The sequence below is a fragment of the Schistocerca serialis genome, chromosome 1, assembly GCF_023864345.2.
Source record: "Schistocerca serialis cubense isolate TAMUIC-IGC-003099 chromosome 1, iqSchSeri2.2, whole genome shotgun sequence".
In the NCBI taxonomy this organism is placed as follows: domain Eukaryota; kingdom Metazoa; phylum Arthropoda; class Insecta; order Orthoptera; family Acrididae; genus Schistocerca; species Schistocerca serialis.
In genome coordinates, this window is record NC_064638.1 from 953546390 (window position 1) to 953570530 (window position 24141).

At 42.9% G+C, this 24141-nt stretch overlaps 1 protein-coding gene across 1 annotated transcript in view; it reads left to right on the plus strand.

The window, feature by feature from the left end:
* LOC126451318 (uncharacterized) overlaps positions 1 to 24141 on the plus strand; it is a 123782-nt gene that overhangs the window by 66288 nt on the left and 33353 nt on the right. The window contains exon 3 of the mRNA XM_050091032.1: positions 22381 to 22557. Within this exon, the coding sequence (XP_049946989.1) occupies positions 22381 to 22557 (177 nt within the window). The remainder of the gene's footprint in view (positions 1 to 22380; positions 22558 to 24141) is intronic.

Here is a 24141-nt window from a genome sequence, read left to right on the forward strand (position 1 = left end):
ATTCCACAGTTACAGTTAGAAAACTGTATCACCACTTGAAGCTTATTCACAGCAAGTTTTACGAAACAAGCTCTACCAGAGAGAAAACCATTAGTAGGTAAAAGTATAATGGATTTGGGAAGGAGTAAACAGGGTGGGAAGGAGTGAAGGGAACCCCTATCTGCCTGGTCGCCATCCGGTTTCAAAATAACGTGAAACAACTTCGTCATTTTCTAGTCATTTTAATCTCTTACAATGCTTATGTGGGTACCCAGTGTCTGAGTTATTGTACTGTAAAATCCGTCGACAAGAACATATCCGTCCGTATACAAGATAGCCGGCCGAAGTGGCCGTGCGGTTAAAGGCGCTGCAGTCTAGAACCGCAAGACCGCTACGGTCGCAGGTTCGAATCCTGCCTCGGGCATGGATGTTTGTGATGTCCTTAGGTTAGTTAGGTTTAACTAGTTCTAAGTTCTAGGGGACTAATGACCTCAGCAGTTGAGTCCCATAGTGCTCAGAGCCATTTGAACCATTTCTTTCGTATACAAGATAAACATAGCTCATATATTTTTCTCTCCTTATTAAATCAGAGCGAAATATTAAGTTACGCACAACTTGAAACAGGCTCTATGACCTTGTCAAACCCATATCTTTCCTTGAATTGCACTACCATACGCAACATAATATGTGCTAGTCCTAACTACCCTTTCATACAAAACCAGTGATTCACAGACCACAAAATAATAATAATAAATCTCTATGCACTGTTAACAGTACAGCGGAGCTGGTGGTATCACAGTAAGTAGAGATCGTAAACGTTCGGACGTATCTAGATTGAGTGGAAAAAACTAGGGCTCTTTTTCTTTTTTGTTTTATCTTCACCTTTCGTTACTTCAGTCACTCGCAGAAGAAATACCGCAATAAATTTGATAACTGAGGTAATAGTTCCAAAAAAACTGCCTTCAGGACATCGTCACCTATGCGTTAACGAGTATTCATGAATTTTTTCCTCATTTTCTTTCAGTGAATTTGATTCACTGTCCCTCAATATTTTTAGAGACACCGTTGCCACCTGGGTTTATTAAAACTGACACTATCGTAAATTGTCCGATATTTTTAAATCTTGCCGTATACTAAGGCACAAAATGTAAGTAATCTGTCGTTTTTTATATAATTAGTAGTTTTATGGCTTTTTGCTAGTGAAGCGAAGGTAGCTCTGTGTATACACTGTTTTCACAGTGTTCCGTCTGATAGCAGCCAAAGGCCGAAAATACAGTAGTACGCATTATAAACAAATAATTTCAACGGTCGTAGGTATTTTAAATATATACCTTTTCTAGCGCCAGCCATTGGCGACGACGTTTACTGATTTCTCTCTTTATTCCTCTCTCATTTGTATCTGTCATGCAAAATGTTGACTATACTCTGCCAAAAAAAGAAAAATGTAGAGTGTATTAGTTGCTGACACATCTTATATACGCGCAGTCTCTTGAATTACGATCCACAAGAATAAAGAAATTCACTGTGTAATCGAAACAAGGAGGTTCTCAGTGATATCAATGTGTCCCAGTACGAACTAAAATGTTACTCGTAAATATTAAAACTATCAACAAATCAGTTAAGAATCACGACACGAGTAATAGTGTGGAAAAATATGAAAGGGATAAATTTGTTTCAACATACGAGTATTAAAGTTTTCGCTTTGAGAAATATATTCATAAACGAGTATGTTGCAGCGGAGACGTTCTCGTATCAGTTTGACGGCACAAACATTAAAACGCTTTGACAACATTCTAGAAGGAAAATTACTATGGAGCTTGGGAACGTAGGACAGAGATAATAGCACGTACATCCTGAAATTGGTACATTAGGCGTTCTCGGGTGGCCAACGGTATAGCATTGTGCTCTGGCCTGGAACACGCTGTTCAACACCAAGGAAAATTAATTCTCTCCTCTCCAGTGACCGACACTTTTTTTTGTCTGGTCTGCTGGCCAGTCAACACATTCCATCTTATAGTGCCGGCGCTGACCATCAGATAACGCCAAGATGCCTGGTCCGTTTAACAATGGACCCAGTTCTTCGATGTGTGCATATGATTGCGGCGCAGCTTTTTGAGGACAGTGAGACTGAAAATTTACTGGTGACAGTGAGCAAGAAGAATCGAAATCTACGCAACGACATAAGTCACAGCGAAAGTGATTTTGCGACGCGGAAGGCTGTGAACGTTATATGCATCAGTCGCATTTAAATGTAAGGTTTATCTTCATAGTAATCTTTTTAAGTTTGTATACTCTATTCGATAACAGAGAGTCACATTTCCTCAGAATGCTCGGCCAACACTCTAATATATGTTGCTCTTTTTACTTTTACGGACGACCCTGTTCGCGAAATTGTGACCAGAACGAACACATGGAGTATAGAAAATACCGAAGACTTCACAAATGAGACATTAAATGTAGCACTCATGACAAGATGTTTTATGAGATTGAATTGGCAGCAACTGCAAATGTCTCTGCTCACATTGGCCGGATTTGGTGACTATTTTACCTGAAGATGTGCTACACAGGACACAGCTCTTGAAGGATATTTTCTATCATCTCCGATTTTTCCGGATCTCCACCGAACCTTACCACCCAAAATAGATACCAATTGGGAGAACAGGGAACACAAAATATTGGATGGGAACAGGTTAATTAATGGAAAATACAAGTCAATGTGGAAAGCACTCGTGAGTATTGGTACATATATTTTTTATCACGGGTGTGAGAAAAACTCTGTTTTCACACTAGTCTGAGGAACATTAGTAATTGCACTCATCTATGATACTGGCAAGTACGACAAATTACTGCAGCTAGAAAATATGATAGCATATGTTACACAGGAGAAACTCGAATTTCATTCAGCAAACAAATGAGAGAAGAATTAGAAAAGACTTAAGAGCTTTTTAATCAGTTACATAGCAGCAAAGTAACTTCGTTATACCCGTAGACCGCAGATTAAGGGTAGCTTTGCGATGCGAAGTGGCTATTTCATGTGCGCTTCTCGTTTTTCTTTCAAAGTTGAAGCTGCCTTGTTGCCGTTGTCTGCAGAGATAACTTCGTACAAAGTTGTAGTCGTAAATTCTGGAGTTGGGTTTTCCTCTGCGGCGTTATATAAACATACCTCATAGTCTCTCAGAATAATAGACGTGCCATTCCTGTCCACCAACAGGAGACTAATACTGTAACGCAACACTCCGTGAAGTTTACTAAATCAGTGGGATAGTTTTATCTCCTGTATTTGCCGAAATAAAGATGTCAGAGGTGTAAACCGAAGTAAAGAGTGGGAAACAAAAGGAAAGTGACATAGAATTCAACATTCACTCGCTGCACGGGTTCCTTGAGTGTATCAACTGCTGATGTTTCACACTGTTTTTATAATCTGCGTTGAATGAAAAGTTTTATTTAATTAGTGATAGTGACAAAAATTAGATTTGAAGTTCTTAGCGTGTTACTTTTATTAAACTGCTCTTTACATTTTTTTTATATTGGTCAATTAATGTATCTGAGGATTTCGTCTTGATTAAAACACAGTTTATTCATTTCGCTTTTCCCGAACTTGATTTAGTTCCGTTACAGCATCGCCAATGGATTCGTTTTACGTAGCGTCAAAAATGGTGATTCATAATCTTGTTTACCTCATGTAGTGCGTGTGATACCTCAGAAAGTTTGTCATTTGTAATAATTCCACCAAACAGCTAATTCGTTGACGCATACGTCTATTTAGACACGCGTTTTTGAACAGATTTTTACATTTTCTTGCGAAAGTGTACTTGTTAGCGGGTGTTTTTGCATTATCACAAATATATCATTTTATAGACAGCTGCAACGTTTCCTTTGCACACAAATTTTGGCCATTACATGTGCTGCTGATAAATAGAGTAAAAATGAATCTTCTGAAATATAAAAGTCAAAAGCTGATAATGTGTTTCGCAAAGGCAGAATCCCCTAATGTATTTGTCATAATTGGTTCATTTTCGCACAGCTTCTAATGAGGACGCTTCTTATCGCTGAAAAGCAGTACAGCAAATCCTGATATACTTAATAATATATTCCAGGTTAACAAGCGTAGGGAAATTCCTTTTACAGACATAGTAAATTACCACCCGCAAGGGTAGCAACGCAGACAGACACCATGATACGCTAGGAGATATGCGATTAGGGTCGTGTGAATCTTTAAGACTCGAGTGTGAAAGAAATCATCTTCACATTTTATTGCTACCCAGTTTCCAAATCCAAATTTAATAGCACTGAAATGTTTCTGTCTTTAAATCCATTATTGTAAATAATAAATCCATTCGTCCTGTTGTTTTATTGTAACTGCAGAATAAAAATTTGTAAGAGTGACTGACGATACGTACTTTCCGTGGCAACGAACTAAAAGTCGACAAGTACAATTGTCAGTTGAATTTGACTGCTCATACCAAAACGCTGCGAACTGTGCAAATACAACATAAATTGCCACAAAAGACCTCTCAACGCTAGGCATTTATAATTGTAATAAGTCTTTCGCACTTCGTTGACGTATAAATGATACTTCATCACAAATTTCGGCTTTCTCTCTTCTCTAACCATTACTGTATGGTTAATAAAATTTTCAAATGTGTGTGACTTCCTAAGGGACCAAACTGCTCAGGTCATCAGTCCCTAGACTTACACACTACTTAAACTAACATACAATAACTTATGCTAAGAACAACACATAAACGCATGCTCGAGGGAGGACTCGAACCTCCGGCGGGAGGGGCCCCGCAATCCGTGACATGGCGTCTCAAACCATGCATCCATTACGCGGGGCCTGTCTGGTTAGATCCTGATGGAAGGCACTTACTAATCCGAAAACTGACAGAAGATAGACCTAATTTCTTTATTCTAACGAACACTTTATTAAAGAATTGGTTTATTTCGGTTAATATGAATGTGAGCACTTCGTTAAACTTTGTACCAACTAAAGAGAGGGACGCACACTTCTCTTCAGTCTTTGATACATAAAATCTTTTTTTTTAAATGTAACACACCTTATGAAAGACATTTTTGTAGCTGAAGAGGAAAACTGTACATTATCTGACATTCCCAGGAAGCAATATACTAAGAAACACTATTATCTGAGACACTGTGCACGCAGTTAATCACAATACAGTAGTTACTTCGGATACAAGTCCAAAAAAATAAAAATGATTCACTAAAGGGATTAATTTTCTCAATCCGATTTCACAAGGAGAAACACAAAGTTCACTTGTTCAGTAAAGTCTGAATAAATGGTTAATTAATCACTGACAGACTAAGTCAACAAGAAACTGCATTACTGACTAGGAATATTGTATTGTAACGTCCAGCTGAGCAGAACTGAACGTACTCAGACATTTCGCTCTTTACTTTTTCTGATCAACACTAAACTGACACAATTTTTTTTTTTTTTTTTTTTTTTTTTTTTTGCGCAACGCAATCTGACTTTCAATAATGCCTACAAAAGAATGGCCCTAACTAACAATAACTTATACCTTTCACGAATCACTTACCTCACAAAAGTCTTAGTTACTCGAAATACTGCAATACAGCGAGCCCCAATACTGCCAGCTAAATAAAAGATTCTAACTACTGAAGGTACTAATTACTGATAGGCAGAGTTAGCAAATGAAAGATTTTGATAGAGAACAAACGATGTATTTATCTTAATAATGTTCAAAAGTCATCATATATATATATATATATATATATATATATCAGTTCATGATATCCAGTATTACAAAAAATGGTTCAAATGGCTCTGAGCACTATGGGACTCAACTGCTGAGATCATTAGTCCCCTAGAACTTAGAACTAGTTAAACCTAACTAACCTAAGGACATCACAAACATCCATGCCCGAGGCAGGATTCGAACCTGCGACCGTAGCGGTCTCGCGGTTCCAGACTGCAGCGCCTTTAACCGCACGGCCACTTCGGCCGGCTCCAGTATTACAAATTTACTCTTTTGATGAACACACGTCCAGATCGTCCGCTCTCAAAATTCTGCCATGTCTCTCCCCACATCCACCACTGCTGGCCGCTCACCTCCAACTGCACAACACTACGCGCTGTTCACATCCAACTGCCCAACACTACAACAGCAAATATTCCAACAATGCCAACGAGCCACAGACTGCACACAGCACAGCCAGTGATTTTCATACAGAGCGCTAAGTGACGTTACCAACATAAAAACCGAAACAGCCTATTTACAATATGTTCGGCTAGGAAGTTTTTCACGGACAGGCTAGAAGTTTTCCGTCCACTGGCGGCCGAGTCCAATGAGGCAGTGGTCAGTGCCTTCACACTTCACACTTCACACTTCACGCTGAACGTACTGGAGTTGAGAGTAATCACACTGCTCTGGAACTGGTAATTGGGTGTCTAGGTGCCAGTTAAGTACTCAGTGGGTGGAAGGTTACCTGTCCTCTGTTCAGGCAGACGTGTCACCAGCGTAGAGAAATGGTCTAATGATTATGATTCCGCCGGTGGTAATACGGTTGGCGAAGAGGGCGCTGTGAGTTTGAACAGTGTCTTCCGCAGGCCTGCTGGAAAATGTGTTGCATTTACCAGTGTGGATGCCGGCCAGTATTGTTACACTACTGGCCATTAAAATTGCTATACCAAATAGGAATGCAGATGATAAAGAGTTTCATTATACAAGTATATTATACTAGAACTGACATGTGATTACATTTTCACGCAATTTGCGTGCAAAGATCCTGAGAAATCAGTACCCAGAACAATCACCTCTGGCCGTAATAACGGCATTGATACGCCTGGGCATTGAGTCAAACAGAGCTTGGATGGCGTGTACAGGTACAGCTGCCCATGAAGCTTCAACACGATACCACAGTTCATCACGAGTAGTCACTGGCGTATTGTGACGAGCCAGTTGCTCGGCCACCATTGACAAGACGTTTTCAATTGGTGAGAGATCTGGAGAATGTGCTGGCCAGGGCAGCAGTCGAACATTTTGTGTATCCAGAAAGGCCCGTACAGGACCTGCAACATGCGGTCGTGCATTATCCTGCTGAAATGTAGGGTTTCGCAGGGATCGAATGAAGGGTAGAGCCACGGGTCGTAAGACATCTGAAATGTAACGTCCACTGTTCAAAGTGCCGTCAATGCGAACAAGAGGTGACCGAGACGTGTAACCAATGGCACCCCATACCATCACGTCGGGTGATACGCCAGTATGGCGATGACGAATGGACGCTTCTAACGTGCGTTCACCGCGATATCGCAAAACATGGTTGCGACCATCATGATGCTGTAAACAGAACCTGGATTCATCTGAAAAAATGACGTTTTGCCATTCGCGCACCCAGGTTCGTCGTTGAGTACACGATCGCAGGCGCTCCTGTCTCTGATGCAGCGTCAAGGGTAACTGCAGCCATGGTCTCCGAGCTGATAGTCCATGGTGCTGCAAACGTCGTCGAACTGTTCGTGCAGATGGTTGTTGTCTTCCAAACGTCCCCACCTGTTGAATCAGGGATCGAGACGTGGCTGCACGTTCCGTTACAGCCATCCGGATAAGATGCCTGTCATCTCGACTGCTAGTGATACGAGGCCGTTGGGATCCAGCACGGAGTTCCGTTATAGGCTCCTGAAACCATCGATTCCATATTCTCTAACAGTCATTGGATCTTGACAACGCGAGCAACAATGTCGCGATACGATAAACCGCAATCGCGATAGGCTACAATCCGACCTTTATCAAAGACGGCAACGTGATGGTACGCGTTTCTCCTCCTTGCAGGAGGCATCACAACAACGTTTCACCAGGCAACGCCGGTCAACTGCTGTTTGTGTATGATAAATCGTTTGGAAACTTTTCTCATGACAAGGTGTCCCCACCGTCGTCAACCTTGTGTGAATGCTCTGAAAAGCTAATCATTTGCATAGCACAGCATCTTCTTCTTGTCGGTTAAATTTCGCGTCATCTTCGTAGTGTAGCAATTTTAATGGGCAGTAGTGTATTCACTGGTGGTTGAAGCCTTCTGGTGCGAATTTCTGTGAGCCTTGGCCGCGTTTAGTATAGCTGAAGTTGTAGTATACTGCTTATAACACACACTTCCGGAAAAAAATGAGTGCACCCTTTTAGAGGTTTCCAGCTTATTCAATATTTATTGTTGCAACAGTGCAGATGAAGTACATCAAATTATTACATTTACAGATCAATACAAGAAGCGGCTCTGAGGTACTAGAGTATCGATCCTTGCTGAAACACCCACAGTAGTACGAGGTGTAGCGTACACCGGCAGTAATGCAGGCGCTGACTCTGGCCTCCTGTCGAATACTGTCCTGGGATACGTCATGCACGGTGGCTAGGTCTGTTCACGTTGAAGAGTGGCACGATTCACTCATCATCCCATGATATCCCGCATGTGCTCGTCTGGAAACAAGTGCGAAGGCGTCATCAGGTGGTGGTAGCTGCTGCAGTCGCTGCTGCAGTCGCGAGAAGCGTATTTGCAACAGATCAGTCAGGAAAGCATGAGAAGTCACAAGTCCGAAGACCTGATGTCCAAGGAAGTTGCTGCATGTCTTGCAGAGCAACCTGAGTTTCATGGGAAGTATGTGGGTGAGCATTATCCTGTTGGAATAACACATCATATTTTTGGTGCAAAAGAGCAGGTCTAACAATATTCTGTACATACCGAACGCTGGTTAGCATCCCCCCCAGAAACACCAAAGGTGAACGAGGGTTGTAGCTTATCGCACCACACCGTAAGGCATGATGTGAGGCCAGTGTGCATTGGATTAATGCACTCCACGAGACAGCACTCTCCAGGTCTACTTCGTACGCGCAAACGACCATCACTCACGTGCAGGAGAATCTTCTTTCATCGCTGACGACCACGGCGTGCCGATACATCTTCCAAGTGTTCCTCTGCACACCTATCTTGTAGCATGAGTGGAAGACACGCTAGAGGTGTGCTTGTGCTAATAACCGCTTCGCAACAGTACTTGTTGACATGTCTGGGCCTGTTATCTGTGCTGTGGTAACTACACGAACTGCCACTATTTCCCTTATAATACGATCCTGGCGGGTGTCTGTGCTGTTTGGACGTTCAGTACTCCGTCTGTGAGTATGTTTACGTGATCACTGATTCCAGCATCCTGGCACAACTGACGAAGCACGTCTCAATTGTGTGGCATTTCTCCGGAAGCACCATCCCGCTACTCGGAAGACCACAATTTGACCTCTTTCTAACTCCGTTAGTTCGCTGTAGGCAGCATCAGGACGTGGCATGGTTGCCTGATTGTTTCATACATTGGACCACACTGAGCCTTCAGTTTGGGAGCATTTCCTATTAAATGATAGACACAGATTTCGCTACGGTGGCGCTCAGTAGCTATGTCACTATGCTATCTTGTGCCGGACGACGTGGAAACCATTATCAGTACAGCTACAGACCAGGTGGCATATGCCGACATCGGATCAAACTCGACCTCGTCTTTCCAGATGTACTAATATTTTTTCATTTGGTGTATCTGATTGCAACTAAGCGCTGTACTCCACTTGTAGAATGTAAACAACGACAATACGTTCATCTATATGAGCAAGGCTCCAATTTGTACGACTGCCACAAAGAAACACATGGTATGATGAATTATTTTTCATTGCCGAGAACACGAAAAAGAAGTTTACTCAGCCTTGATGATATCAGATTCGTTTCTAAAGTGGGTGTGAAAAAGTATCTGCCATCCTCGCTTTGTAAAGTTATTGCTTCAATATCGAAATTAATCAGCCGATTAAATGTGTTAAATGGAACTCGGCAGAACAGTTAGTCACCACACTAAACTCTCCCCTGTTTCTACTATTGCTGCATGAGTGCTGCATTAATACGGTATTTATTTTAGTCAAATGGCGCAAGTCAGGGTGGAGACGCTGCCTCTGTAGCCTTAGCCCGGTAAAGATGGCACCAGTTTTGGCCCTTGGCTGGAGTGATAGAGTTGCAACAGCCTGGTTCCGAGATCCCTTAAAGCAATATAGCTACATTGTATTCACCACTACTTGATCACGTTTCGCTAGCTGTTGGCGACCCTAGAAGTTGGGTTAGAGTACGGAGGAGCCGAGGAGTGTTTCTTTCAGGCCTCCCTCACTTGTGTTGCCATTAGGGTCGGATGGTGGGGGCCTGGCTCAACGGAATACTCGAAAGGCAACTCTACAAAGCTGTCAGGACACCGTCGTTCTCTCCCGTTTTGTATCAGATTTTCGGAGATCTAGTCCGCAGTCCGTTTCCGCCGCTGGTGCGTCAACATGTAAGCTACTTCCATTAGATAAGCCATCCCGTCGTTAGCCCCCTTGCGGCATACATCAGCTCCACCCGGTTTCAGCCCTTCTTAAAGTGCTTACTGCTGTAGTGCAGCATGCTCCTTTGTATTTTTTGATTCAAGTTCAGAGAACCCTTTATTCTCAGGTGGGTGCTAACGAATACATACTGAACATCATCCCGATAGTCCAATGATGCACTCTTTGTTAAATTCCGTAATGAGCTTGTGATATTTGTTTTTCAGTGACAAATAATTTATCTTATTATTCTGTTCCCGACATACATACGGTCACTACCAAAATAATCGCAGGACACGAACCTCTCCTAAAAACAGGAAAAGAAATCGACATTGCCTCTGCAAGGGATTAACCGTCATTTAATCGTATTAGTTGCATGTGAATTAATTTCACTTGCACATCATCTTCACCGTTAGAACCCAACTAACCCTCCTTTCGTCCTCCCACTTCTCCTCTACTGCAAGGTGAGGAACAATTTGAAGATGTAAGGGCTTTGGTTTCGTAAGCACACGTTAATAATTGGTGTGTAACGGCACTGTCTACAGTATCCTCTAATGTTGTTGTTGTTGTGGTCCTCAGTCCGGAGACTAATTTGATGCAGCTCTCCATGCCACTCTATCCCGTGCAATCTTCTTCATTTCCCAGTACCTGCTGCAACCTACATCCTTCTGAATCTGTTTAGTGTATTCATCTCTTGGTCTCCCTCTACGATTTTTATCCTCCGCGCTGCCCTCCAGTACTAAATTGGTGATCCCTTGATGCATCAGAATATGTCCTACCAATCTATCCCTTCTTCTAGTCAAGTTGTGCCACAAATTTCTCTTCTCCCCAATTCTATTCAGTACCTTCTCTTTAATTATGTGATCTATCCATCTAATCTACAGCATCCTTCTATAGCACCACATTTCGAAACCTTCTATTCTCTTTTTGTCTAAACTATTTATCATCTACGTTTCACTTCCATACATGGCTACACTCCATACAAATAGTTTCAGAAACGACTTCCTGACACTTAAATCTATACTCGAAGTTAACAAATTCCTCTTCTTCAGAAACGCTTTCCTTACCATTGCCAGTCTACATTTTATATCCTCTCTACTTCGACCATCATCAGTTATTTTGCTCCCCAAATAGTAAAATTCCTTTACTACTTTAAGCGTCTCATTTCCTAATGTAATGCCCTCAGCATCACCCGACTACATTCCATTATCCTCGTTTTGCTTTTGTTGATGTTCATCTTATATCTTCCTTTCAAGACACTGTCCATTCCGGTCAGCTGTTCTTCAAGGCCCTTTGCTGTCTTTAACAGAATTACAAAGTTTTAATTTCTTCTCCATGGATTTTAATTCTTACTCCGAATTTTTGTTTGTATCCTTTACTGCTTGCTAAATATACGGATTTAATAACATCTGGGAGAGACTACAACCCTGTTTAACTCCCTTCCCAACCACTGCTTCCCTTTCATGTCCCTCGACTCTTATAACTGTCATCTGGTTTCTGTACAAATTGTAAATAGCCTTTCGCTCCCTGTATTTTACCCCTGCCACCTTCAGAATTTAAAAGAGAGTATGCCAGTCAACATTGTCAAAAGCTTTCTCTAAGTCTACAAATGCTGGAAACGTAGGTTTGACTTTCCTTAATCTAAGATAAGTCGTAGGGTCAGTATTGCCTCACGTGTTCCAACATTTCTACGGAATCCAAACTGATCTTCCCCGAGGTCGGCTTCTACCAGTTTTTCCTTTCGTCTGAAAAGAATTCGTGTAAGTATTTTGCAGCCGTGGCTTATTAAACTGATAGTTCGGTAATTTTCACATCTGTTAGCCCCTGCCTTCTTTGGGATTGGAATTATTATATTCTTCTTGAAGTCTGAAGGTATTTAGCCTGCCTCATACATCTTGCTCACCAGATGGTAGAGTTTTGTGAGGGCTGGTTCTCCCAAAGCTATCAGTAGTTCAAATGGAATGTTGTCTACTCGCAGGGCCTTCTTTCGACTTATGTCTTTCAGTGCTCTGTTAAACTCTTCACGCAGTATCATATCTCTCATTTGATCATCATCTACATCCTCTTCCATTTCCATAATATTGTCCTCAAGAACATCGCCCTTGTATAGACCTTCTATATACTCCTTCCACCTTTCTGCTTTCCCTTCTTTGCTTAGAACTGGGTTTCCATCTGAGCTCTTGATATTCATGCAAGTGGTTCTCTTTTCTCCAAAGGTCTCTTTAATTTTCCTGTATGCAGTATCTATCTTACCTCTAGTGATATACACCTCTACATCCTTACATTTGTCCTCTAGCCATCCCTGCTTATCCATCTTGCATTTCCTGTCGATCTCATTTTTGAGACGTTTGTATTCCTTTTTGCCTGCTTCATTTACTGCGTTTTTGTATTTCTTCCTTTCATCAGTTAAATTCAGTATCTCTTCTGTTACCCAAGTATTTCTATCAGCCCTCGTCTTTTTACCTACTTGATCCTCTGCTGCCATCACTATTTCATCTCCCAAACCTCCCATTCTTCTTCTACTGTATTTCTTTCCCCCATTCTTGTCAATCGTTCCCTAATGCTCTCCCTGAAACTCTCAACAACCTCTAATAACTTTCAATTATGTGCAAACCAGAAGATGAAATAGCAGAAAACAGACATTACTAAAGTGTTCAATTTTAGTAAGTGCAATACTAAATTAATGTAATGTATAAGAAGATGAAAATGTTTTCTCAAATATCACGCCACCATTGAGGCAACAATAAGAGACAATAATATGTTCTTTAGTTCTATTTTATAATTGATACACTCCGGGAAATGGAAAAAAGAACACATTGACACCGGTGTGTCAGACCCACCATACTTGCTCCGGACACTGCGAGAGGGCTGTACAAGCAATGATCACACGCACGGCACAGCGGACACACCAGAAACCGCGTTGTTGGCCGTCGAATGGCGCTAGCTGCGCAGCATTTGTGCACCGCCGCCGTCAGTGTCAGCCAGTTTGCCATGGCATACGGAGCTCCATCGCAGTCTTTAACACTGGTAGCATGCCGCGACAGCGTGGACGTGAACCGTATGTGCAGTTGACGGACTTTGAGCGAGGGCGTATAGTGGGCATGCGGGAGGCCGGGTGGACGTACCGCCAAATTGCTCAACACGTGGGGCGTGAGGTCTCCACAGTACATCGATGTTGTCGCCAGTGGTCGGCGGAAGGTGCACGTGCCCGTCGACCTGGGACCGGACCGCAGCGACGCACGGATGCACGCCAAGACCGTAGGATCCTACGCAGTGCCGTAGGGGACCGCACCGCCACTTCCCAGCAAATTAGGGACACTGTTGCTCCTGGGGTATCGGCGAGGACCATTCGCAACCGTCTCCATGAAGCTGGGCTACGGTCCCGCACACCGTTAGGCCGTCTTCCGCTCACGCCCCAACATCGTGCAGCCCGCCTCCAGTGGTGTCGCGACAGGCGTGAATGGAGGGACGAATGGAGACGTGTCGTCTTCAGCGATGAGAGTCGCTTCTGCCTTGGTGCCAATGATGGTCGTATGCGTGTTTGGCGCCGTGCAGGTGAGCGCCACAATCAGGACTGCATACGACCGAGGCATACAGGGCCAACACCCGGCATCATGGTGCGTGGAGCGATCTCCTACACTGGCCGTACACCACTGGTGATCGTCGAGGGGACACTGAATAGTGCACGGTACATCCAAACCGTCATCGAACCCATCGTTCTACCATTCCTAGACCGGCAAGGGAACTTGCTGTTCCAACAGGACAATTCACGTCCGCATGTATCCCGTGCCACCCAACGCACTCTAGAAGGTGTAAGTCAACTACCTTGGCCAGCAAGATCTCCGGATCTGTCCCCCATTGAGCATGTTTGGGACTGGATGAAGCGTCGTCTCACGCGGTCTGCACGTCCAGCACGAACGCTGGTCCAACTGAGGCGCCAGGTGGAAATGGCATGGCAAGCCGTTCCACAGGACTACATCCAGCATCTCTACGATCGTCTCCATTGGAGAATAGCAGCCTGCATTGCTGCGAAAGGTGGATATACACTGTACTAGTGCCGACATTGTGCATGCTCTGTTGCCTGTGTCTATGTGCCTGTGGTTCTGTCAGTGTGATCATGTGATGTAACCGACCCCAGGAATGTGTCAATAAAGTTTCCTCTTCCTGGGACAATGAATTCACGGTGTTCTTATTTCAATTTCCAGGAGTGTAGGTGTGATTTATTATGTTCTGATAATGCTTCGCAGAGACGTAGTTCTTTTAGCATAGCTAACATTGGGGAAATCTTAAATTGCCTCCCAAATGCTGATTTGATTGATATTAGAAAAATAGCTGTTTGCAAAATGCGTACTAATAACTGTCGTGAACATTCACAACATATAAATTGAGATGGTGAACTGTTTATGACGTATTACGTAGTGAACAGACCAAGTTTTGAGACTCATCAGAGAACGATAGCTTTGAAATGAAATCGTGGGAAGGATGTAATAATCGGCATTGTAAACGAGTGCCTGGCGTCTGTTGCCGGGTGCTGTTAAATTTATCATCCGTTTCACATGGTCATACTTCTAATAATCCAAACTGCTTCGTGACAGTTTCACTTAAGACTATATCAATGGGTAATTTCATTCGGGAAAGGCGAACTGATGCCCTACTGCTGACAAGTTGTTCTTGCCGTGCAATGTAATTTCCCGACATTAAAACGTTAGACCCTAGTAGGATTCGAACACAAACACTCGCATTTCGCTAGAAATGTCTTACTAGTTGAGCTGTCCATCACGAATCACAGAGTCACACAAATCTTCATGCTATAAGCACTCTTCTCTATTTTCGTAACACCACAGCTCCGTTGGATTGCAGCCCCTGCAACGATAGGAGGAAAGACTTAAAGGGCAAAGACTCAACCACAATTGAAGTGTTGTTTCCAGATTGTGTTTACCGCTCAGTACGAAAGCAGAATCGAGCAATAACTACTGACAGAAATTCTTGTCTTCAGTAATACGAAATGTTAGTACAAAGTTGCATGACGATTGTGGCTGATCTAGCGAGTTACAACGCCTTCCTAATCCCCACACCGATCTTTCGTAAATGAGGCAGAAAATTGCGCCCGGATAATACATGAAAAATGGAACACTCAGCACTCTTGAAAAACTGTCCGACACGAACGCGGGTTAGCTAACTTGACTGAAAATTAAGTCAAAGAGCGTTTTCGGTCATCAATTTACTGTCTTGCTGAGAAATGGCAGCAACTTAAGCTTGGGACATTAGAATGGTAAGTTAATTCCCGTTACTCCTCTAGCAGAAGATAGCAGAGTGAGAGGTAAATAAAGTGGTCTCATTCGTCACGGGACTTTGAGATAAAAGGGAGTCACAACTCAAATTTCCGCTTCGTTCTTCATCCACCTGTTTACTACGAAGCTACTGATTCACATTAATTCGTTGTTACAAGAATAACAGACAGTTTGAGTCATGCGTTCACATTCCTTTTAATCTTTTCTGTTCTCAATGAAAGATAGTCAGTAGCTCTATTTCTCTTATGGATGATGTGTATAACTTTTTAAGAAGTATCACATGCAACAAAGATGATCGTTACTTACTTCCAATAGAGAGAGAGAAAAAAAAGAGAAAAGGACACGTGGTTATCCCGAGCAGTTCTAGGCGCTACAATCTGGAAGCGCGCGACCGCTACGGTCGTTGGTTCGAAACCTGCCTCGGGCATGGATGTGTGTGATGTCCTTAGGTTAGTTAGGTTTAAGTAGTTCTAAGTTCTAGGAGACTGATGACCTCAGAAGTTAAGTCTCATAGTGCTCAGAGCCATTTTTGAACACGTTTATCCAGGGCACCTCACTCCACATTAGAATTTTCAGAACAATTTACGACTGATGCAGGTATGAATGTTCATCCTCATAAACCAATATGTTCTACAAGTCCAACTTGGGCGATAATATTCCCGATGTTATGCTTTGTTTTTTTAAAAAAGAAAAGAAGGAAAAAAAGAGAGAGTGGTGACTTATTTTCCTTTCTCTGAGGCATTTTACATCTAAGGCTTGTTTATTCTCGCATTTGACACTAGTTAGAGCTATTTAGATCTAGTTACAGGACTAAGAACTTGTGTCAAATTTAGCTTGTTATTTGATATCATTTTCATGTACACTAATGCCGATTACAGATATTAAACTATACCAATGCAATGGACATATCTTTTGGCCAGATTTCAAATCCATCCATTTTTTTAACTTTCTTCGTTTTACTCGAAGTATCGTCTTGCTGCAAGCTATGGCATAATATTTTCCATTCTCGCTCTATGTACAAATATCATACTAAGATCTTTCTTGATTTCCATCATTTTACTTCATATACACGGGGGAACGTTGCGACTTCTGTTGTGTTCCCTTATGTGAAACTGTCTCCTATTGCCGTCTCTGCTCATCTACTCGCTATCATTCCTGTACTGTCTTGGTAAAAAGTTAAATTTAAAAGCGTCCAAGAACTCCTATTATCTTAGAAAATATACTGTAGTTCTCTGTATTCCATTCATACGGAGTTTCATATCCTACAAGTTTTTGCTGAATTTTTTTAATGAAATTAATACTATGCCCCTTAAGTCTTCCCTAAAGATAGGTGCAGGTTCTTTTACCTACAGATTTATACGTTTCATTTACTGCCGGGCCTTTCCTAATATATCGAATGTATTAGACATAGCTCCTCCAATTACGAGTAAATTATGCCAAGGTCATATGGACTTCCATTGTGTGGTACTCTCTTTCATTTTAAAAATTTTTGCCAGATTCAGAATATGGCAAATCTTCCTCCACGGTAAAATTAGTGACTGTGTTTTGCTAATATTACGTCAAGTTCGCAGATAATCTTTTATTTAAAAGTGATGATTGGTTTATGTCTTTATGCTGCTCATCTTCAGATCTAAGGCAACATATGAGTGAAGTCGACAGTGCACAAAACAGTTGCGTGATGTCATGGTCGTTTACTGCTGATTAAGTGATATTTGGAATAGACAGTTGTTTTATCTCTCGCCCATGTTGTCTAAAATCGCGTCATGTGTCTAAATTCCAATTGCCTCCAACACTGGGAATATGCACCTATTATATGCCTCTGTTTCTAATCGATTGTTCACAATTTCCAGCCGACGTCCTTTTCCGTTGCTTTTTCAACTGTATTTTTAATGGCACTTTGAAAGTCTTCCGAGTCTTCGAATGGTGACTGTTTATGTGACAGCTTTCCTGGACGTGTAAATAATTAGCTTCTACTCAGTATTTACTTGGTGTAACCGTACTGTTAATGTATTTATAACAACATAGTGGCCGGACATTTTTAGCTGTATCTCTTAAAGTTTATTTTCAGCATGATCGGAGATACTGTCTGGGTCTTAAATTTGAGAGGAAACAGGCCTTTTAATTTCTGCTGTAGCAAACGTTAATCATGATTCAGAGATGAACTGTAGCAAACTGTTGCAAGTAACTCGAACTAAGTTCCACCGGGTGTACATCCAGTGTGGTTTTCTTCCTCTTGTAATACTGGACTCTGATCAGACTTTACCCATCAAAGTTTAACAGCTGCACATAAATTATTTTACTGCAGAGATTTATGTATTATTCGCCAAATCCGTGTTTCGAAATATGAAATGTTCGCTCTAGGCGATCGTTGACTCACAGGGCATTACCGGTTCTTCGGTGCGGTCAATCGCGGCAGTATTGTGAATAGCCAACCTTACCGGTAGACTTACTTCAACCCAGTAACTTGCACAGCCTGCCTGTCGGATGTGATTTTCCAGTTGTTAAGCAGCTGTACCTACCGGAGGAATATGACTTTACAAAAAGTAAAGACAATGCATAATCGAGTCCAGACAAATGAAATTAATTTACGTTTCCAATTTTATTAAAGTTTCTGAGGCCCTAAAGATAACGGTTTTGCCTAGATTCTTATTATAATACGTACCGACTTACCATATATTTCCCTCCACAGTCGTTTTCGGAATTCAGTTCCCTCAAACATCAGCGTAAAGTTTTGAAGCGCATTAGCTTACTGTTTGTTTGAACGAGATACGTGTAAATTACAAGAAGAGAAATAATCGTAGATGAATTATAAACATACTCAAAATTAGAGTGACGTGACTCAGTGTTTAAGAAAGTTTTGGAGAGGAGTACTGTTCAAACCACGTGCAGATACGGTGACATAAGTTTCCCGCTGCATCCACAGAATCATTGGGTACGAACACCAAAGTAGTATAAAATAACAAAAGAAACGAAACGCTGATTTTCTCTCCAGTCGTGTGCAACTAACCGTCTATATTCACTGTTTTGTCAGCGAAACGATAAGGGCTGTCTTTGCTTCCTTCATTGCAAAAAATATTTGAGTCAAATACATGAAAAGCTTTCCGAATTGAGTGGGTTCACATCGAACACTTCTGTGTGATCCTACTATTCAATTTCAAGATACATTCCACAAAAACGTTTTCGTCATTGCAGACACATTTGGTATTTTCACGTGTGGCGACGTGTTTCACAGTATTCGGTACTGCTATGGCGCATATTGGTCACTGTTTCGTCACCAGTGGTCAAATTCCACGAACTTCCCTTGACACTACATTTTTGCAAATGTTTATAATGTTTGTTAACTTAGAAAACATTGACGGTGTATCTTATAAAGTTATCATGTGTGATGTTACCGTCGTATTTGCTGGAATTAGTCAGAATTCACAAGAACTAATGAACGCCAGTTGGGACTGTTTTCACATGTCGTTAACGGTAAGGCACTGCACAGAACATCGCTTCCACATTGTGTCGGGCACCTAGCCTCAATCCCGTTGAGCGCATCTGTGTGTCTTACAAACACTTCCACTGAATCTCCATGTGTCGTGGCTGAGGTTGAGCGGGCATCCATGTGCATGGTTGTCCAACTCTTTTTTAGTTACTACTGTGTGTCTGTGTCTAGTAATATGGGAGGCGTAATCATACTGTACCCGTTGGTTATACATGGCTGTCCCTGTTGCTACTGACGGCAATAACTACAGCTGCATCTGGGAAGCTTCATAATGTAAGGATACACTGCTGTGACTATTTCAACAAGACAACATCCGTGTACGGATTTCCGAAGAGTCTTATTTGTTGAACAGCAGATAACTGAAATTTATACTCTGCAGTGGTGTGTGCTGATTTGAAATTGCCTGGAAGATGAAACCTATACGTTGGATTCTGACTTGTATACGGTACCTTGACTTTAGCGATTGAGCATTACTCAGATTTACTTCTTCCAGCGAAGCTGCGAAGGCTAATCGCGAGTCTTGCCCGGATATCTGAGTCGGTATCAGCATTATCTGTGAAAGGCAGAGTTCCAAGCACTTAAACATAAATAATGTCATTCATCTGGAAATTGATCCAAAGAAACTTTCATAAATGGGTACCAGTGAATGGAACACTGCTGTCGAAGGACTGCGGTAAGTAGCCTATCAGAAAGATACAAAAAAAATGGCTCTGAGCACTATGGGACTTAACATCTATGGTCATCAGTCCCCTAGAACTTAGAACTACTTAAACCTAATTAACCTAAGGACATCACACAACACCCAGTCATCACGAGGCAGAGAAAGTCCCTGACCCCGCCGGGAATCGAACCCGGGAACCCGGGCGTGGGAAGCGAGAACGCTACCGCACGACCACGAGCTGCAGACCAGAAAGATACAGAATTGTATCTCCTTCACATGAAGAGGTTCTTATTTCTGCATGGCGTGCCTTAATTGCCACTGCCACTGGACTGCACGGGAATGTGTAGGCAGCCAAACTCGTCATTAAGGTTCCGATTGACTATATCTGACCACTAGAAGGGAGAATCGCCTTATTGAGTAACAATCACATCGTACCGTCTTCAACTCTGCGCCGGCCTTCGGAAAACAAGTAATGGTCTCCCCACACCATTGGGTGTCATCCAGCAAAATATGCCAGGATGTCTATGCAACTTCGTACACGTACACACCGTCGCCGTATACGTAAATGATTTAGAGTTTCAGTTCTATGTGGGCAAGTAGAACGGCCACCAGTGTGCATTAATGTTGTTTATTTTTAGAGTTGTTCCCAGGCCTGGTAGAGAATAGAACGGGCGTCAGCGCCTTAGTGTTGAGTGATCACTGTAAAAGACATGGAGATGTCTCGTACTCGTGTGACTCAGCATTATCAGCAAGCCCAAATATTGGGTCTCCGTTTGGCTCTCTGGTCGAATGGCGCAATATGCAGAATAGTGGTTAATGGCCCTTTGTTGGACTGCATGGGAACGCGAGGGCAGGCATACTCGTCGTTAAGGCTCTAGGTGGACCATATCAGACCATCAAAAGGAAGAACCGCCCTACTGTGCACCAAGCATATGTAACCCGTTAAACTCTGCGCCTGCCATTCGAGAATAAGTAATAGATCCCTAGCAGCATTTGGTGTCATCCTGAGCTATTGCTTGGAGCCTAACAGCCCATGCGTAGGCATCACAACTGCTGCGTTTGGAGTGGTGCCATGATCAGGACACACAGACAGGCATCTTATCCGCATGGCTATAACGGATCGTGCAGGAACGTCTCGATCCCTGAATCAACAGATGGGGACTTTTGCATGACAACAACCATCTGCACCATCAGTTCGACGACGTTTGCAGCAGCATGGACTATCAGCTCGGAGAGCGTGGCTGAGGTTACCCTTGATGCTGCATCACAGACAGGAGCACCTGCGATGGTGTGCTCAACGACGAACCTGGGCGCACGAGTGGCGAAACGTCATTTTTTCGGATGAATCCAGGTTCTGTTTACAGCGTCATGATGGTCGCATCCGTGTTTGGATACATCGCGGTGAACGCACATTGGAAGCGTGTATTCGTCATCGCCATACTGGGGTATCACCCGGCGTGATGGTATGGGGTGCCATTGGTTACACATCTTGGTCACCTCTTCTTCGCATTGACAGCACATTGAACAGTGGACGTTACATTTCAGATGTGTTACCACCCGTGGCTCTACCCTTCATCCTATCCCTGCGAAACCCTACATTTGAGCAGTAAAATGCACGACCGCATGTTGCAGGTCCCGTACGGGCCTTTCTGGACACACAAAATGTTCGACTGTTGCCCTGACCAGCACATTCTCCAGATCTCTCACCAATTGAAAACGTCTGGTCAATGGTGGCCGAGCAACTGGCTCGTCACAATACGCCAGTCACTACTCTTGATGAACTGTGGTATCGTGTTGAAGCTGCATGGGCAGCTGTAGGTACACGCCATCGAAGCTCTGTTTGACAATGCCCAGGCGTATCAAGGCCGTTATTACAGCCAGAGTTGGATGTTCTGGGTACTGATTTCTCAGGATCTATGCACCCAAATTACGTGAAAATGTAACCACATGTCAGTTCTAGTGTAATATATTTGTCCAATGTATACCCGTTTATCATCTGCATTTCTTCTTGGTGTAGCAATTTTAATGGCCAGTAGTGTATAACGCTTGCCGGTCGGCCGCATATAGCTGTAACTCCTGCAATGTTTGAACGGGTGAACACTCTCATTCGCGGTGATAGATCACAATCAAATACCTTGCAGAAATGGCTGTCTCTATTGGAGAAGAGCACACAAATTCATTGGACTCTTCTTCCTCATCCACCCTACAGCCCCGACCTAGCACCTTCCGACCTCCATCTGCTTGGCCCAATGAAGGATGAACTCCGTGACAAGTAGTACGTGTAGATGGGGAGGTTACTGATACAGCAAGGCGTTGGCTCCGACGTCGACCTGTAGAGTGGTACCATTCTGGCAGACAGGCCCTCCCGGTATGGTGCCTCAATGCGGAAATGATGTTGAGAGGAAATTATGTTGCAAAATAGGGTTGTGTAGCCAAAAGTCTAGTGAATAAAATGGTGTGTTGGTATCCTGAATAAAACCGATCTGCTTAAAGAAAAACTGCGTTGCATTGCTTATTGAATGCATTTGTTATTTTGCTAAGGTGTGGTGATCCTTATGATGATTTAGCAATGTTGGTGATGTGAGGCCGGTGCTGAGGTGTGATCGACGTGTCCGGCAGGTTCGTGCTGAGCCTGGTGGTGTCCAACCTGCTGGGCGCTCTGGTGGTGGCCCCGGCGCTGCTGGTGCAGCTGCTGCGTCCCGCGCACTGGCTGCGCCACGTGTGCGCCGGCCTCACCACGCTCGCCGTCACCGCCTCCATCTTCAGCATCGTCGCCATCGCAGTCGACAGATACAGGTACCTCCGCCTCCATATTTATCTCCTTATGTTATCTCCATTGCTTTTACTAACAGTTATCTCAATAGCCTCAGTAATGGACCTCTGCAGCACCTCCTCTTCTTTGTGATGTTCGATTTAGTGGTAGAGTGCAGTGCAATTATATAAACGAAAGAGTATTAAATTACGTAATAATCGTGTTTAATATCAAAAATTAATAAACTGCGCTTAATTAGGATTCCAGTGATTCTCTCCGAATGGGTGCACATTCCAGTACCATCTAACACATTTTGCATCGATGGTATGCATTACAGTCACGCCCAAGTTCATCCCATTACGCTTATAGGATCACTTAGTAGTGCGTCTGTTCATTCGTCTGTTAAGACGCCCTTTTCTCAAGAACTGCTGCAGACATCAAGTTTTAATGTATGCCAGGTACTAAGGTGTCGTCCCTTGGCGATGTAAAAAATTTAAGTCAATAAAATCAAACCACACGGCCACTGATGTCACGTATTTTGATATTCACAAACGCACCCATCACGAGGCATAGGTGAACCATCTATGAACACGAAATGAAATGATCGTTTGGCACTGTTGGCCAGGAAGCCCCACCTGGGAAAGTCCGGCCGTGGAGTGAAAGTCTCATTTCATTCAACGCCACACTGGGCAACTTGCGTGCCAGTGATGAGGATGAAATGATGACGAGGACAGCACAATACGCAGTCCATGAGCGGACAAAATCTCCAAGCCGCCCGGGAATCGTAACCGCGCCCGCTGCATGGAAGGCAAGCACGTTACCACTCAGCTAAGTAGGCGGACAACTACGTACACAATTAAGTTTGTATGGAACAGAGATCGCGCTCTTCTCGCATCTGTCCGTTTTTTATTTTATTCCGTATTATTAAGTTTCAATGCAATACCTCCATGATTCCGTATCTATAGTCAATAATTTCCTCTTTAGTCTTTCATTTATTTCACATGGTTCTGCTCCACACGTTGCTATAATTTCTACAACAATTTCAAATATCCTAATCTTCATTTTTGATCTGGTAAGTGCGCTCCACAAAACTCCATTTAATTGTTTGGTTGCTTGTCTACCTTGGCTACAATGATAATCGGGGGATATCAAAACTGATCTGCCCCCACCAACCGACGGTCCTTTAGCTGCGCAACACGTCAGTTGGTCCAGATGGCTGAGGAAATTTGATATTAATGTATTACTTGGCCTATTAAGTTTGTCGGCTTGTCAATTAACTGTGCAGATTCTCCTGAATCTATACAGGAGTCTCGTAAATTAAAATTTCCATTCGACCTCACAAGCAGTAGTCCACGTCAACCTACCTACCCTGTTGCATACGAGGATAAGCAACTGTGAGACTTTTCTCTTTCCCTCAGCAGATGCGTAAGCTACACATTTGAATTGAAACCATAATAGAACTGAAATCGTAAGTTTCCGGACATGGCTTCCTACTCAAAATATTGTGTACTGACTCCCCTCTACAAATTATAGAAGTTAGTAACGGGAATTTCCGAATATCTTGTATAAATCAATCGAGGAACATTACAGAGGCTCTCAATCTGCATTGGAATAGCACCTCAGCATCG